The 16,012-nt window shown below is 37.5% G+C and overlaps 1 protein-coding gene across 5 annotated transcripts in view; it reads right to left on the bottom strand.

The window, feature by feature from the left end:
• The window catches only part of STRBP (spermatid perinuclear RNA binding protein), a 94,999-nt gene that overhangs the window by 20,377 nt on the left and 58,610 nt on the right, over nucleotides 1-16,012 (bottom strand). For all 5 annotated transcript variants that reach the window (XR_015727311.1, XR_015727312.1, XM_087869388.1 and 2 more), the window contains exons 11-16: nucleotides 14,503-14,595; nucleotides 13,872-14,071; nucleotides 8,889-9,047; nucleotides 5,426-5,560; nucleotides 5,083-5,223; nucleotides 2,355-2,478 (exon numbers count right to left, since the gene is read on the bottom strand). Coding sequence is in view for 3 of the 5 variants with exons in the window: in XM_087869388.1 (XP_087725514.1) it covers nucleotides 2,355-2,478; nucleotides 5,083-5,223; nucleotides 5,426-5,560; nucleotides 8,889-9,047; nucleotides 13,872-14,071; nucleotides 14,503-14,595 (852 nt within the window). In the remaining 2 variants the exon portion in view is untranslated. The remainder of the gene's footprint in view (nucleotides 1-2,354; nucleotides 2,479-5,082; nucleotides 5,224-5,425; nucleotides 5,561-8,888; nucleotides 9,048-13,871; nucleotides 14,072-14,502; nucleotides 14,596-16,012) is intronic.

The raw sequence follows: 16,012 nt of genomic DNA, 5'->3' as shown, positions 1-16,012 counted from the left end.
GCGAATGAGCCTGGCACCAAGCAGACACACACGATGCGTCTCACAATGACTGCCACTAGCTGATGGGCGGGAGGTAAGCGTCCATGACCACGTGACCGCAGACGCTCCCAGACGGACGAAGCCCCTACTGAACATGTAATCAAAGGTAAGAAAGTTCATCTCAATAACTTGCCTATTATTAATAAAAGCTGCTTTCTTTAAATAATGATTGAATGAGGCAAAAGAATATTAAATATCAGTAGAAACAGTGAGATGCACAGAGGAGTGTCTTAACGTGGGACCTATAAACGGAATCAAACCACAATGAACCTTTTCCTCTCCCATCTCCCACCCTCCCCCTCATCCTTCAACATTCTCCGTCTTAAACCGCACAGTCACTGACCCAGTTCCTCTCATTAAAAACGCTGGGAGAAATCCTTGAAACCTCCCTCCTTTTCACTCTCCACATTAAATCCATTAATTGTGATTCTGCAGTACGTCTTCAATCTGGTCGCTTCTTGCCGCCCATCTGCTTCCCTGCACCCACTGGAGGTACCTGCACTGTCTCTGGCCTGAGCTATGAGTTTACCAGAACTTTCTAACTTGTCTTTTCACATCCACTTCTGTACCTACAATCTATTCTTCACACTGTAGACGATGATCTTTACAGAAAAGTCTGATGATGCCACTTCTCTCCTTAGAACCCTTCACGACTTCCCACTGCACTTAGCATTCTAAGGCCAAAATCCACACCTTGGCCTCGAGGACTGGGACTGAATGTCTAGCTTTAGCTCAAATCACTCCCTGTCCCTGTCATGTCTCTCCCCACTAGCCCCCATCCAACACACACAGTGCTCTCCACACTATAGACATCTGGCCTCCTCTAATCCTCCTCACCAGCCAAGTTCCCTGGCCCAGCAGCACAGGGTCTCTGCACATGCTGTTCCCTCTGTGTACAACACTCTTCCACCCCAGTCTTCTCCCAGTTAACGCCTCCTCACTCTCTAAAGCTCATGTCAAGTGTCACTTCTTTGAGGGAGGCCTTCAGGCCCCAAAGCTGAGACCCAGTTTCTCTGTTACATTCTCTCACAGAACATACCCTTGTCCTTCATCACAACCTTCTCAGTTGATAATCGTGACTATCTGATCAGCCTGTCTCACCTTTAGATCATAAGCTGCATGACAGTAAAATCCCAAAGCAAGCCCATCTTATTTCAATGAGAGAATATATTCATTATATAACACATCTTTGAGCTCTGCCCCTACTAGGATCAACTCCTACAAGTATAATTCCAAAACCACATCATCCACAGAACTTCCCAAATAGCCTATTCTAACTCTTTCCTAAAAAAGAAAGAGAGAGAGGGAGGGAGGGAGGGAGGGAGGGAGGAAACACACACATACACACCATCTGAGTGAATTTCTTAGCAATATTACAAAAAATAATGATGGGATAAGATCCAATCCTTATGACAATTTCATCTCGATCAACAATTATAAGCAGTCTACTTGCTAAGTGAAAAGTTCCATACGTTCAACATGGCAGACGACTTAACTTTAATGAGACAGCTCTACATCTACTGCTGAAATGATGTAAGTATTAGAACAGAAGGCAGAGGGAGGGCATCTTTTCCCATCTCCGTCAAGCCATGTGGTGAAATGAAAAGAATATAAACTCTAGAACTGCAAACACCTACATTCAAATTTCTGCTCTGCTGTTTGCTACATGTCTCAGACTGAGCTAGTTGCCTTCTCCCGCGAAACCTTAGTTCTCTCACCCAGGAAATGGAAATAATTTCTACTTGAGGAAACACTGTAAAGATTAAAAAACAATTAAGTGAAATCATTTATGCCAAAGTATCTGTTGTATAGTAAGCTCTGGATAAATAAGTTTTCCTTTTTTTCCCTCTTTCTGTACTTCTGTAGACCTTTGCTGGATCCCAAACACTGACTTAAAGAAACGCTACCAATGCTAGGCTTCACCCAAACGAGGGAGTCTCTTACCAGCAGTTTTCCTCTCCTGTTAGACCCAACCACCCTCTATGTCCCCGCTGAATGCACCCTGCTCACATGTCCGCACTTCTCGAACTGTGGAGTATTTGTTAGCTTCCTCATTGTCAAAATATGTCCCCTCCACCAAGTGCAATATTCCTCATCTGTCACCTCCCTCCAGGACGCCCCCAGTCACTCAGCACATTCCAGGAAAAAACCTATGACATTCTGTAGATTCTCTTCTTTTGAATTTCTGTGCACACCCATCTTACACCTGTGTTATGTTTCCAGGGACCGTGTATAACCCTGGAAAATAAAGGAGATGCTGTTCTTCAAAGTCTGGCCCAGAAGAGGCGGCAGACCTCTCACAGGCTATACTCTACCTGGAGCTATGTAGCCAGGAGCAGCTGTAGCCCCAACAAAAGCTCCCCTTGTTAGAGTTCCTCTTCCTCTGCCCCGAACAGCTTGCACTGCTGCAGACACAGCTGTATTCACAACACCCTTTGCCTGTTAAAAATAACACATTTTCGTTACTGAAAGAAATAAGAACTAACATCCCATCATCTCTCTAATGCACAACCTCTGTGAGAAACTTGAGCCTGTAGATGAGTCAATGAGTCGTCTATGACCTTGAACCTTTCATTTATCATCTGTAAAATAAAAATGACACCTACCTTACAAAGCTGTTCTGAAGAATATTCGGGCACATAAAAGTATGCAAATAACTTCTTCTTTTCACTTGAGGGTTACTCAGAAAGAGTTCATTTTCTACACACAAATTTCAGTAGTCAAATTACATCCATTACATCTTCGGCCTGACTAAAGTAATTATAGTCACTTGATACCTAGGTTCGAAATCCACTGAATTCTCCGCCCACAGACAAAAACTACCCAACAAACCACCAATAATTACCTGTGAATCTGAGTGGAGTTTAAAAAAACAAAACAAAACAAAAAACAGAACTAGGAAGGAAGACCAAAAATGAGAACTCCAGAAAGGTCACGTGATTTCTTTTGAGTCTATATCTTCTGCCATATGAGTATGTGTACACGTGTACCAATCATTAAATAAATATACCTCTAAAGTCCCCTCTTGCCCTAAAATACTGTGGGACTCTGGTAAAATCACAAATCTCTATGTCTACAGACAATAATTATACAATAAGGATAATGATAACCACTTTGTTTTACTCCAGAGGAGAAAGAGCAGTAGAGAGAACAGCAAACTCTGAAAAGTAGACTAGATAAGGATGAACAGAACATCTCTTTCCAAAACTGAAATTTTAAGAAAATCAAGAATATCTAGTTTTAAATGAAACATTACACTCATTTTTCTAATATAAAGACACAACAAAAACTCAAACTAAAAACTACCAGAATTCCCTCCTATAACCAAGGTGCAGAGCCTCAAAGCTCACAGTGGAATAAAGTCAACAATATCTCAAACAGCTTAAACATTCAGAGCATTTATCTCACACTGAAAAGCCATCATCTTTTATTCCTCACGGGAGTACCTCTACCACTAGCATAACTGGAGAGAAGACAGTTTCAAGGTCAAATGTATCATGCACAGGGAACAGGCATTTTCTATTTGGCTGAAAAAAAAGGCAACCCACACATCCAAAATAGACTGCCTCCTGGCTGTCAAGCATATTGAACACACGAGTTTTAGATCCTCTAGTATGGAAAACTTCTAAAAATGGGTGAACCTCATGTAGACATCTTTTTTTTTTTTTTTTTAATTTTTTAACACAGTTTAGTCCAAGTAGTCAGGAAGTAACAATCTGGCGGCAGCAGAGTGACTCCACACAGATCGAGCTCATGTCTACTAGAACCAAACTTAACTACCTAATAAGTAGCTGTACTCGCTTTTTTAACACTAAAATTAACTGACCCAATACAAGATGTAACTCATGGTAAAAACGCACCAAAACAAACAAGGTGACAATTATCTCTCTACTAATTTAGCACATTTTCTGGAAGGTTTTAGGGAAATAAAGCCACTTCTCTCTCCGCATGTGTACCAGTGCAATTTAAACGCCTTATTTGTATTTCATTTCAGTAAAAGTTTTCCTTGGTTATATTCTGAATCCTAGAATGTAAGCAATGTTTATTACAATAAGTACAAGACAAGACAAATTTCTATGATGGCTATAATATGCAATGGAATGCCCACGGTCTTTGGAAGGAGAAGAACCTAGCTGAAAGAGACCCTACCATCAGTTGGCTGCGGTACTCAGGGCACTGTCTGTATCTCTTCGGGTCTTGTTTCCTCGTCTATAAAACAAGATCAACTCTACCTCTGCCAGTGTACTCAGTGTATGTAAAAGAAACTAAACAAACTGTTTCATTCAGAATCTTAAGTAATCTAAGCTTCCTTCTATTAGTCTAAACGTTTTTAACTGACTTGTTTCTATCACGTAATCTATTCAGACATTACTGCACCAGCACTCTCCACCAGGGAAAGAACTGTCTTATATTTAATAATGTTTCTCTTTTGCCCCCTCAATCATGCACGTAGTATATGACTAGAAAATATATTTGAATGCATTAATGAATGGATAGAAGGATCTGTTATCCAAAAGCATGTAATTAGAAGGCCATCTTTTCTAAAGACCTTGCTACAGTCCTGGGCCTTCAGCAGGACTGACATGCCCATTGTCAGGAATGAACAGAAGCAATACAGGGTCAAGTTCTACTGTGCCTTCCCCAAAGGAAAACACAAAATAATGCAAAAGGACAAAACCGGAAAAGAAATGGAAGTGCCTCTGCAGACTCTGATGAAAGTAAGCCCCTATCCTCTTGGCAGCTTCCCTAAACATATGCTAACATCTCATTAAAGTTCAGATCCCTCAACGCTCTACCTCATCAAGAGTGACTGAAAGACCCCAAATAATGCTAATAGCCTCTTTCTCATATATAATTTGCCTACCAAGACCCCAGAACAGGGAATATTACAGTATTTATGATCTAACCCAAAGAAAAGGATGCTAAATGCAAGAAAAAGAAACGACTTCAGAAAAAGCTAAAGTGGCACCAAGACAGAAAAGGAAATTTAATTTTGGTAATATTTTTCAAAAGTATTACAAAGGTTTAATGCTTAACTCATACCTGAGGGATAATCTTCTTTTTCTTATTATTTGCTGCATTGGGTCCAGAAAACAGCTTCTCCAGGGCAGCTAAAGCTGCACTTGCCTTTGCCACTTTCTTATTTGGACCTGCACCTCTGAATTTCTGTCCATCTACTTCTACCTAAAATCAAGAACAACACTCTGCAATTATCCAATGCAATTCCTCTATGTAGTGTTACTTTAAATGTATCACAACACAGAAAACACCAGAAGTCAAATAGTGCCACGAGAATTAACTCAATCTAAAACTTTTTTACATATAAGCTCAGGACAGCCTATGTCTTTGAGAGGAAAGCAAGGTTGGCTTGAATCTGGGTACACACCTCCATTACAAAGCGTTTGTCATGGCTTCCACCAGTCTCCGAGATGAGTTCATACTTAAGACCTCTTCTTTTTTCATTGAGCTCCATTACGGGATTTTTGCCACTTGCTGTGAGGATAGGGCCCTGAGTTCTTACCTAAAAGGAGGTTCAACCAAGTAAGATTTTAGAGTATTAAATTTCTTATTAATACAATTATACTACGTTTCTATTGAAAAGAGTCTCAAAAATTATACTTCAAAGCATTTAGGGGCTAGGATGTGATCACCTCTATATACAAATGACAAAATATCTTCAGAGATATAGAAACTCTATAAACAATAAACATGGCAGTCAGTCATCTAGCTAGCCTGCCCCTGAAGTAGGGCTGTCTCAGCACTGTTCAAGAGCAATGTGGCCTTGTCATTACATGGCCCTCTAGGGTCTGCTCTGCGGTGTTCATGATCTAAGAATAATACTTTAAATGACTAACAAAGTGGACAGAACAGTTGAGATTCACATGACACCTCTTTAGGGTTAGGAAGAAATAATTTGCAATTAGGGAGATGGGAAGAAAATGTTCCTACACAGCTCTCAGTTCTCTCTGAAGAGACTTAGGGCACCTAAGGTAAAAACAGTAGGCTACAGACTATGGATTCTGAAATTTAAAAATAAGAATAAAAGCAGTCACTCCCTGCTCAAAAGAGCTAGAGTATAGTGGCAGGGATAGACATAATCACTGTAAAACAGTACATATTATAGAACAGATGTATGTTATGGAAATACAGAAGAAGCAACTGTTTTCTAGGGCAATCAGGAGAGTTTTCCTGCAAGTGACATGTGAACCTGACCTTAAACCTTAGAGAGGTAAGCACCAGATCATGATAAGGTGGAAACAAAGGAGAAGGGCATTTGAGACAGAGGAAACAGCCACGGAAAGGTCCAAGAGAAGCAAAGAACATCTGTTTGGGAAATGGCGAGAAGGGCAGTTTGGCTGTATAAGGGAGTGAGCACAGGAAGGCAGGCCCTGACTAGGAACGCCCTTGATGGCGCCAATTCATAAAGGACTTTGCATGCCATGCAAATGAGCTTTGACTCTATCAGGAACTACAGGAAGCCACGGAGAGACTTTAATCTAGAAAACTCATGATTAGACTTGTGTTGTAGAAAAATCATGCCAGGAGTGGCAGAAAGAACTGACTCAAGGAAGGATTAAGACTAGAGTAAGAAAAAAAATAATTCATGTAAGAGTGTGAAGCCTCAAATGAAGAGAGAGTGCGGCACCAAAAATAAAACAAACCACAAAATACTGCACCTATAATTTTTGAGAAAGGACAGACCCAAAGATCGAGCACTTTTTGACGTTAGAGATCATGGCTGTAATTCTACCATAGCAATTGCTCAAGAAATGCCGAACAAAGAAATGAATGCCCCAGGGGCACCTGGGTGGCTCAGTAGGTTAAGTGTCTGCCTTCAGCTCTGGTCAGGATCCCCGGCTCCTGGGATGGAGCTCTATGCTCAGCTGTAAGTCAGCTTCTGTCTCCCTCTGCCCCTCCCCCCTGCTCAGGCGCGGGCGCTCTCTCTCTCTCTCCCCCACCCAGCCCCGCAAATATATAAATAAAATCTTTAAAAAAAAGAAGAAGAAATGAATGCCCCAAACAACTATTATGTATACAAACCCAATGGACAGCAACAGCAAGATTCTCTTAACAAACTATTCTATGATGATTTGGTAAGTGGTTAATGCTGTAGGAAAAAAATGAAACATTGGACTTTTCAAGACAAGTTTAATAAAACATGCCTGGGTCTTCTGCAATAAAAAAAAAAAAAAACTCACTTCCTGAAGTTTTTGTAATCTACATTTTTTAAAATTTCAAAGCGAATCTCCAGTTTCCATCTTTAAAAGGTAATGAGTACTTTGTGAAACTAGGTCTATGGTAATCATGCTCTGCTTTCCAAATCTGAAATCACTTTTATAAAAATGAGTCAAGACACTCAAATATTTGTATCTTAATATTTTAATTTTAAATGAAGAATAAGGGCTGTCTTCCCCCTTCCCCCATGCCATTACTACATTACATAGAAACAAAGCATAGACGTATTCCTACCAAAAGCACCACACACGCATGTGGCTGCTATTAGTACAGCCCACACCGCTCTCTCTCCCTAATTCCCCTGAACCTAACAGTCGGAGTCTCATAATTAATGAGCTCTTTCTTCTCTAAGTATTTATACCACCACCAGCAAAACATCTTGCCCTGCCTGTGACTATCACCTATGAATGAGTGGTCCTCTGAAAAGCCAGGTGCCAGGCTCCCACAGTACCAAACGAAGAGTCAGACGAGGCTTCCACAGGCCTCAGCCTCCATCTGTCCCTCCACACTGGCCCACCTGGCACCTCTCAAACATGTACTTTCACGACTCTAGGTCATTATACCTCTTAGTCCTTTGATCCAAAATGCCTCCTTTCCACCTCTTCTCCACATAGCAAAATCTTACTCATCACCTGAAACTTCACTCACATTTTACTGTCTTTGATTTTACAGGTGTCTAAGTTTCCTAATCACTTCCTCTTTTGAGACTTTACAATATTATGTTCACTTTGCCATCTTGGTACTGATCACATTACATTATAATTAGTTATGGATATGTCTTTTGTGCTTCTAGCCTGAGAACATTTTGAGGCTCTGGACACAATGTCTGCAGCATCTGGCAGTAAGCAGGCACTACAAAAGGTTTATAGACTGAAAAAATTATGGTCCACTAAGTCTTTGATAAATAGTCATTTCCCACAAATGAAAAAAAAATTTTAAAAACTTAATGTAACCTCTTGCTGTTACTTTAGAGCCCATTTTCCTTACACAGAATGCAATAAAAAAAAAAAGGGCCCCATGAATTCCCAAAAACACTGTGTACACTCAGTACTTAGATTTCTGTCCCATTCTATTATCTGTGGCAATAAGCTCATACGTTAGGACTTATTCAGAGTCTGAGGAACATACTAGATCAAGCTATACCTTCCTCAAGGCTAGACTGGCTCCATGATGACCCACTGCCTCCCACAGCTCAGCACAAACTTCAAATAATCTAAATTTCCTCTGCGAGACCTTCTGGTTTTTCACTCTTTAGTTTAGCTGATGTTGTTGATATTATTTTAACTGTGAAATACAGGAAGGAACTTCTATGGCCAGCAAAAGGAAAATGCTAATTAAATTAGGATACATACATGTGTTGTGCATTATACAGTTATGTTTACAGGGTTTTTTTTTTAAGTGAAAAAAAACAAGTGGCAAAACTGCATGAAAATATGACTGCCAGAAAAAAGACTGGATGGAAATAAACCAAAATATTAATAATGGCTGCCTGTGGAATATATACATTTGTATATGCTTAAGATTTTCTTATTTATACTTTTCCACATCTCTCAAATTTTCTACAATCTACATGCAGTCCTTTTTCTCTAAGGAAAAAAAGTATATAAATATACCTCTAAGGTACTGGAGGTTTCAGTTGTAGAATTTCCAGTATTATTGCTTGAGTTTGAAGACACTGTTTCGTTTTTGCCCTCATTATCTGATTTTTCATCGGAACTCATACATTCAATATCTGCATCAAAGCCCGTTGGGTATCCCATTGCTTGTAATACCTGTACAAATTACATTAAGATTCAGTTTTATTCAAACATCAGAGACCACAGAGAAGAGATGAAATACTGAAAACAAGTTTCAAATCCATAACATCTGAATCCATGAAACACCTTGCTGGAAGAGCAAGAGGGTGCTAAAACCTACATATCAAATCCTTGGTTAAACTAAGTTAACTACTAGAGTTTCTTTCACCACGGAGAATGGGAAAAACATCCTCAAAGTATTTAGGTTTAAATAAAGGATGAAAGAAATACATTTAATTTGAAGAAATATATATCTGTCCCTGCCCCTCAAGGCATAGTTATGTTATGGCTTCCTCCGATGTCCATTCTTCCTATATTACCATTCAATGCCTAGCATTTCCTATCTTTTTTAAAATAAAGTTTTCTGAACAGCGTGTGTGTGTGTGTGTGTGTGTGTGTGTGTGTGTGTGTGTGTGTCTTTGGGGGCTTGCACGTGCCCATGAGCATACACACATACAAGCATGGCTTTTACTATCTCCTGCCAGCTTATACTGCATTTTAGATGTTTATAAGAAAATATATTCACTGGCATTTTTATAAGCCTCTTTCCAAACAGGCTAATGTTGCACTGTCATCTACTAATTTAAAGGTTTATATCAAAATATATGGAGATAGGTTCCTAAACATCTCTATATTTGTTTCAGCTTTTGACTAATGCATTAGGTTGCTGGAGCGTAAAAGCAATGCCATATTTCTTTACGATCCCAACTATACTTAATAGGTGTCTCAAAAAACCGTTATGATAGTCCCACGAATGAGAGACCAGGCAGCCCAATGGCATCGTCTATAATGGATTCTGCCAATATAAATAAAATAGTACATCTGAAACACTGGATGGACATAAGTATAACTCTGTACCAAGAGAATTTGAAATTAATTCACCCAATTCATATGGAAACTGGCATTCTGTTGAACATTTCAAATCATAAATTAATTCTTTGTAATCCCTGGAAGAAAGCCAAGAACCTCTTTTCAATATCTTAGGTTTTAGAAGTTCTCAGGTAGTACTGTAAGACTAAGTATGTTACATCACTTGGTTTATCCTTGTCAATATTTTATAAAGAAAACACCTTCTCTACTGTTTGAGTCCTGTAAATATGCTCTCCCTGAAAAATCTCATCTCTGAGAAAACAGTTATCAGTCTGGAATGAACACTAGCTAATACAGGCTTCAAGTCAAAAGTCAAGAGTCACAAATAAATTTGATTTATTCCAATAAAAACTAAAGACACGCAGCATTTCCCAATTTAACATAGACAAAATAAGTCTGGTGTGAATTATTTAACACCATTTCTCTCTGTGCTTTTCTCACATATCATATTCATTTATTTACTTGTTATTATAGCAACATATTTCACTATACTATACTTTATAAAACTGATAATCTCAAAGGATATAGTGTATTTGCAATACAGCCCAACTAACAAAAAAATGTCAAATTAAGTCATTTTCCTATGAACACATGAGATTAACTAGTATATGCTATAAAAGTTAAAAAAAAAAAAAAAGGTAATGAGTTCTCAGACCTCTAGAACCAAAGTTTGCTTGGAATCAATATTGAAGCCAAAAAATTGATACACCAAAAAAGTGAGTCTCAAGTGTTTGGCAAATAAATCAAATCTAATAAACACATCAACTGGGCTGAAAAATCACAAGATTATTCCTGGAAACAAGGTGACTGGGAAATTCAATGTAACCATTACTTTTTCTTCCCCCCAGAAGGCAGTTGAGGCTGGGAAAGCGGATAACCTCAAAGACGACAGGACAAAAGTGAAAAGAAAACACATGAAAACATACTCTACTCTATAGCTCTCCACTCAAAAGAAAGTCTTATCCATGGCTTACGGATGGTGGAGAGCTGATGGCTGCAAGAACTCTCCAAAGAGCCTTCACTCCCTGTCCTCTCTCTTCTAGCTGACCTTTTCCCCACAATGACTAAGATTCTTTTCATGGAATATGGCTGATTATGTTCTTTGTGAGGGACTGTCAGGAAAAAGAGCTGGAAAAGGAAAGAAAAGATTGGCAATTGATCTCCATCACTTTAGGGTGCCTGCTGCTGGCTGGCCGGGCTCCTGTGGCAGGAACCGCTTTTTCATATTTTGTTTTGATTTGATTCTCTGGTGTGATGTGTTTTAACAGGTACAGACTCCTACCAAGCTACTGAGTAAGGAATCTAAGGACTTTTATCTAGTGGGACTTACTTTCATCAACACAGGTTAGATATAAAACACTCTCAAATTCATTTGTAAAACAGAACCTGAAACTTGTTGTATATAGATGTCAATTTGGCTATATATATATATATATATATATATATATATATATATATATATATGCCTGGCATATAACAGGAGGCCCAATACATATTTAATGAATTAATGGATCATTCAAATGTGCCCTTTTCTTGATCTAGAAATATCATCTCTAGAATATATCTTCACTTTTTTCTGTTGTTTTTTTAATGTAAGCTCTACATCCAACATGGGGCTTGAACTCAGGACCCCAAGATCAAGAGTCGTACGTTCTACCAACAGAGCCAGCCAGGTGCCCCTAGAATATATCTTAAGGGATAATTAGACTAGTTTAAAAAGATGTAAAGCAGGGGCGCCTGGGTGGCACAGCGGTTAAGCGTCTGCCTTCGGCTCAGGGCGTGATCCCGGCGATCTGGGATCGAGCCCCACATCAGGCTCCTCTGCTGGGAGCCTGCTTCTTCCTCTCCCACTCCCCCTGCTTGTGTTCCCTCTCTCGCTGGCTGTCTCTCTCTGTCAAATAAATAAATAAAAATCTTTAAAAAAAAAAAAAAAAAAGATGTAAAGCAACCAAATGGAAGCATCTACATCTAAAAGGATCAGTTACATTACAGTAGATTGATAATAAAAAAACATTAGGCCATCACTAAAAAGGAGAACCATCTTTGTGATAACTATAAAAAAAAACTCATATTCTTGGATGAACAAAAATAATACTTGTTTTAATTATATATTTTGTATACCCACTAAGTAGGTCCCACCATTCCTTATCTAAAATGCTTGGGGCCAGATTATTTTGAGAATTCATAGTTTTTCAGAATTTAGAAAGCTAATACAAAATATTTACTATATATTTTCCAAACCCCTAGGTGAGTTCAGGGGCTACCCCATGCTTGTGCAAAGAAACATATAAAATATTCACACTAAATGGAATAATAAAGACTAAACGTAGTTCTACATCAATTCAGGTTTTCCCATCAAGTGAGTCTGCATCAAACTTCGGGAAATATTTTTCATTTTTAGTGTTTTCTGGATTTTGGAATTGCAGGTCTAAAAAAAAAAAAAAGGCTTGGAAAACTACATACCAAAATGATAACAGTAATTATGAGAACAAATAGCATCTAAATCCTGTCATATTACAAAATCTGCCACTGTTCTTACTCCCCAAATTTTACTGAATTACAAGTTGCTATGAGGCCACTAGTTTGTGTTAAAGGCAATTGTAACAACCCACAAACTGTCACTGCATCACACATGATGTTAAAGGATGTCACTGTGATCCTTTTTTATGAAGACCCACTCAAGGAGAATGCCCACTTGACCTCTATACCAAAACAACTATGACTCTTAAAATCGACGGTCTGTTCTTACGTCACAGTGAAGGGATATTTCACAAGCTTCTTGAGTCAGATGCTAGAGAACTGAGATCTAAATCTGTGACTCATCCTCAGCATACATTACAGCTAAGTTATTGAACTGTATTTTTAGCTTTAAACATGGATTTCTTCCCCTCGCTCTTCAATTTTCTGCCTCATTTTAACTCATACTACTTCATCATACTTGAGGTACCCCTTTTGTAAACGAGACACAACATAAATGTTTCATATGTTTACAGTTGTTATTATTTTCCTACATTGTGCTTATTACTACCTGCCTTATAATTTATTCATTTGTATATTTGTTGTCTGGCTCTAATCTTTTCTACACTAGAATATAGGCTCCAGGAGGCTAAGGGCTTTGTTTTGTTCCCTGCTATATACTCAGAGTCTAGGATAATGTTTACATCTATATTATTAATATTTGCAAAATGGAAAGATCATGAAAACAAACCAATTCTGTCTTATGCCATACTGTTACATAACAGAACTTTTCTTAAATTAAAATTGATCTTTATTCTACATGATCTTTGAGATTTTCGCATTTGTCTACAAGAGGGCAAATGTACTCATGGAAAAATTCCAGGATTTAGGGACTTTCTACAAAACTACATGCATGATTGGTTGGTTCAATCCTGGACCTTATTCCCTATAGAAATACTCTTGAATACAGAAAAGGCACCATATGCACAAAGATAATAACTAAATTTATTTATGACCGAAAAATTTGCAAATAGCAAAATATTCAATGATAGTAAAAAGTCTAAACAAATAATAGTATATCCATGTCACGTTAATCATACAGCAATTAAAAATTATTTGTGAAGATTTTAATAACATGAGAAAACACTGATGACATAGTAAATGAAAAAAAAAGGATAAATTACATATACCCTATGAGCTCAACCTAAACAAACATACTACATATAATTATTAATCTGCCCCATATTTTTTATGTCTTTACTTTTCTCTGCATTTTCCAAATTTTGTATAATCAACACATATTATTTTATAACCAAAAAGGAAAAATTCTGTAATCCAGAGGTGACAAAAATTTTTGCGTCACTGTCATTAAAATCTTAAAAAGTTCTGTTAATTTATTTTAGAAAAATAAGCACCTTATTTACAACATAAAATAACAAAGCCCTGTTAAATTAAATAAAAGCAATACTGTACCTTCACTGCTACATGAAGTTTTGCTGTTTTCTTGGATGGCCCTGAGGCTTCATATGTTGTACCATCCACATCTACAGACATTGTGAAGACTGGGGCGTGGACAGGGCCAGACTGAGACAAGAGCTTATACTGAAGCCCAGGCCTGATCTGATTTAGCCTCATTAGTGCATTCATAAGGTCTATTGCTTTACTATCCAGAACTGTTTAAAACAAAAACAAAACAAAACAAAACAATGAGATCAGAAATTAAACCATTTTGCTCTTAATCTATGCAGCTGTAGCTTCTGAGTGACCACTATAAATTCACCAGGTTTTAAAAAAAACAAGAATTTGAAAACACATATACAAATTAATTTTACTTCATAAGTAATTCTAAAATCACTTTAACTATACAACATCGCTGTACCAGGGATATGAAGTACTAGATGTACAGCATCAATTTTAGCTTGTCAACACTAACATATCTGAAGCAATGAAGACGAAAAACAAAAGAAAGCTATCCAATCATCCATTTCTCCGTTAACATATATTCTTAAAACTCCAATTCAGATCAACCAAATTCATCACACTTTGTAATTTTTATTTTCCTGAGACTACAAATCTCATCTCTAAGAATAAAGATTTTATATACTTTTCCTTAAGTTTCGTTTCATCTTCTTATTGGGATCTTTATCATCCCCTAATCCATCCTCAAATGGCCTCTTCAGAGCTGAAGACCCAGCACCTAAAAAAATTTAAGAGATTCATTATTAGTCAAAACAATGTGTCTACCTATTCTACCAAATGTATCTAATATGTTCAGGAAGGAAAATCTTAGGAATCACAAAGACCATAGTACTTTCTCTGATCAATTAAATTACCATATATATAATCTTAAAATATCAAAAATTTTTAAATGACTCTTTATGAAACAATTTAATACTATCCCTTTATATCAATATTTATTTTCCTATTTATTCATATGCACTGAAAAACATTTGCACAAATATCTCTGCATTTTTCTCAGCTCTATACACATGAACAGGAAAAAGTCTACAAAGATATATATCAAAATGTTAAAGGTAGTTATCTCTGTGGCAAGGATTTATTTTTGTCTTTTCAGATATGTCTATAATTTAACATTTATTATTTGTATAAATTTTTTAAGCCCACATATTAAATTCTTATGCTTTTGGAACTCTACTTCTCATACTACAAACCATTCTTTTGTCTGCCTACTCAAATACTACTCAAGATTTTATTTACATAATCAAAATAATGTGGTACTGGCACAAAAATAAACACACAGATCAATGGAACAGAATAGAAAACCCGGAAATAAACCCACAACTATATGGTCAATTAATCTTCAACAAAGCAGGAAAGAATATACAATGGGAAAAGGACAGTCTCTTCAACAAATGGTGTTGGGAAAACTGAACAGCCACATGCAAAAGAAAGAAACGAACCACTTTCTTACACTATACATAAAAATAAATTCAAAATGGATCAAAGACCTAAATGTGAGACTTTAAGCCACAAAAACCCTAAACGAGAACACAGGCAATAACCTCTTTGACATCAGCCATAGCAACTTTTTTCTAGATATGTCTCCTGAGGCAAGGGAAACAAAAACAAAATATTGGGACTACACTAAAATAAAAAGCTTCTGCACAGCAAAGGAAACAATCAACAAAACTAAAAGGCAACCTATGGAATGGGAGAAGATATTTGCAAATGACACATCCGATAAAGGGTTAGTATCCAAAATATATATAGAACTAACACAACTCAACACCCAAAAACCAAATAATCCAATTTAAATATGGGCAGGGGTGCCTATTAGCTCAGCCGGTGGAGCATGCGACTCGATCTCAGGGTTGTGAGTTCAAGCCCCATGTTGGGTGTAGAGATTACTTAAAAAAAAAAAAAAGGAAAGAAGATATTTCTCCAAAGAAGACATACATGGCCAACAGACATATGAAAAGATTCTCAACATCACGCAACATCAGGGAAATGTAAATCAAAACCACAATGAGATATCACCACACACCTACCAGTATGGCTAAAATCAAAAACACAAGAAGCAACAAGTGTTGGTAAGGATGTGGAGAAAAAGGAACCCTCTGCAACACTGGTGGGAATACAAACTCATGCAGCCA

The sequence above is a fragment of the Ursus americanus genome, chromosome 18 (genome assembly GCF_024610735.1).
Source record: "Ursus americanus isolate L20-20 chromosome 18, mUrsAme1.1.p, whole genome shotgun sequence".
Classification (NCBI taxonomy): domain Eukaryota; kingdom Metazoa; phylum Chordata; class Mammalia; order Carnivora; family Ursidae; genus Ursus; species Ursus americanus.
This window is presented reverse-complemented; position numbering and strand designations above follow the sequence as displayed.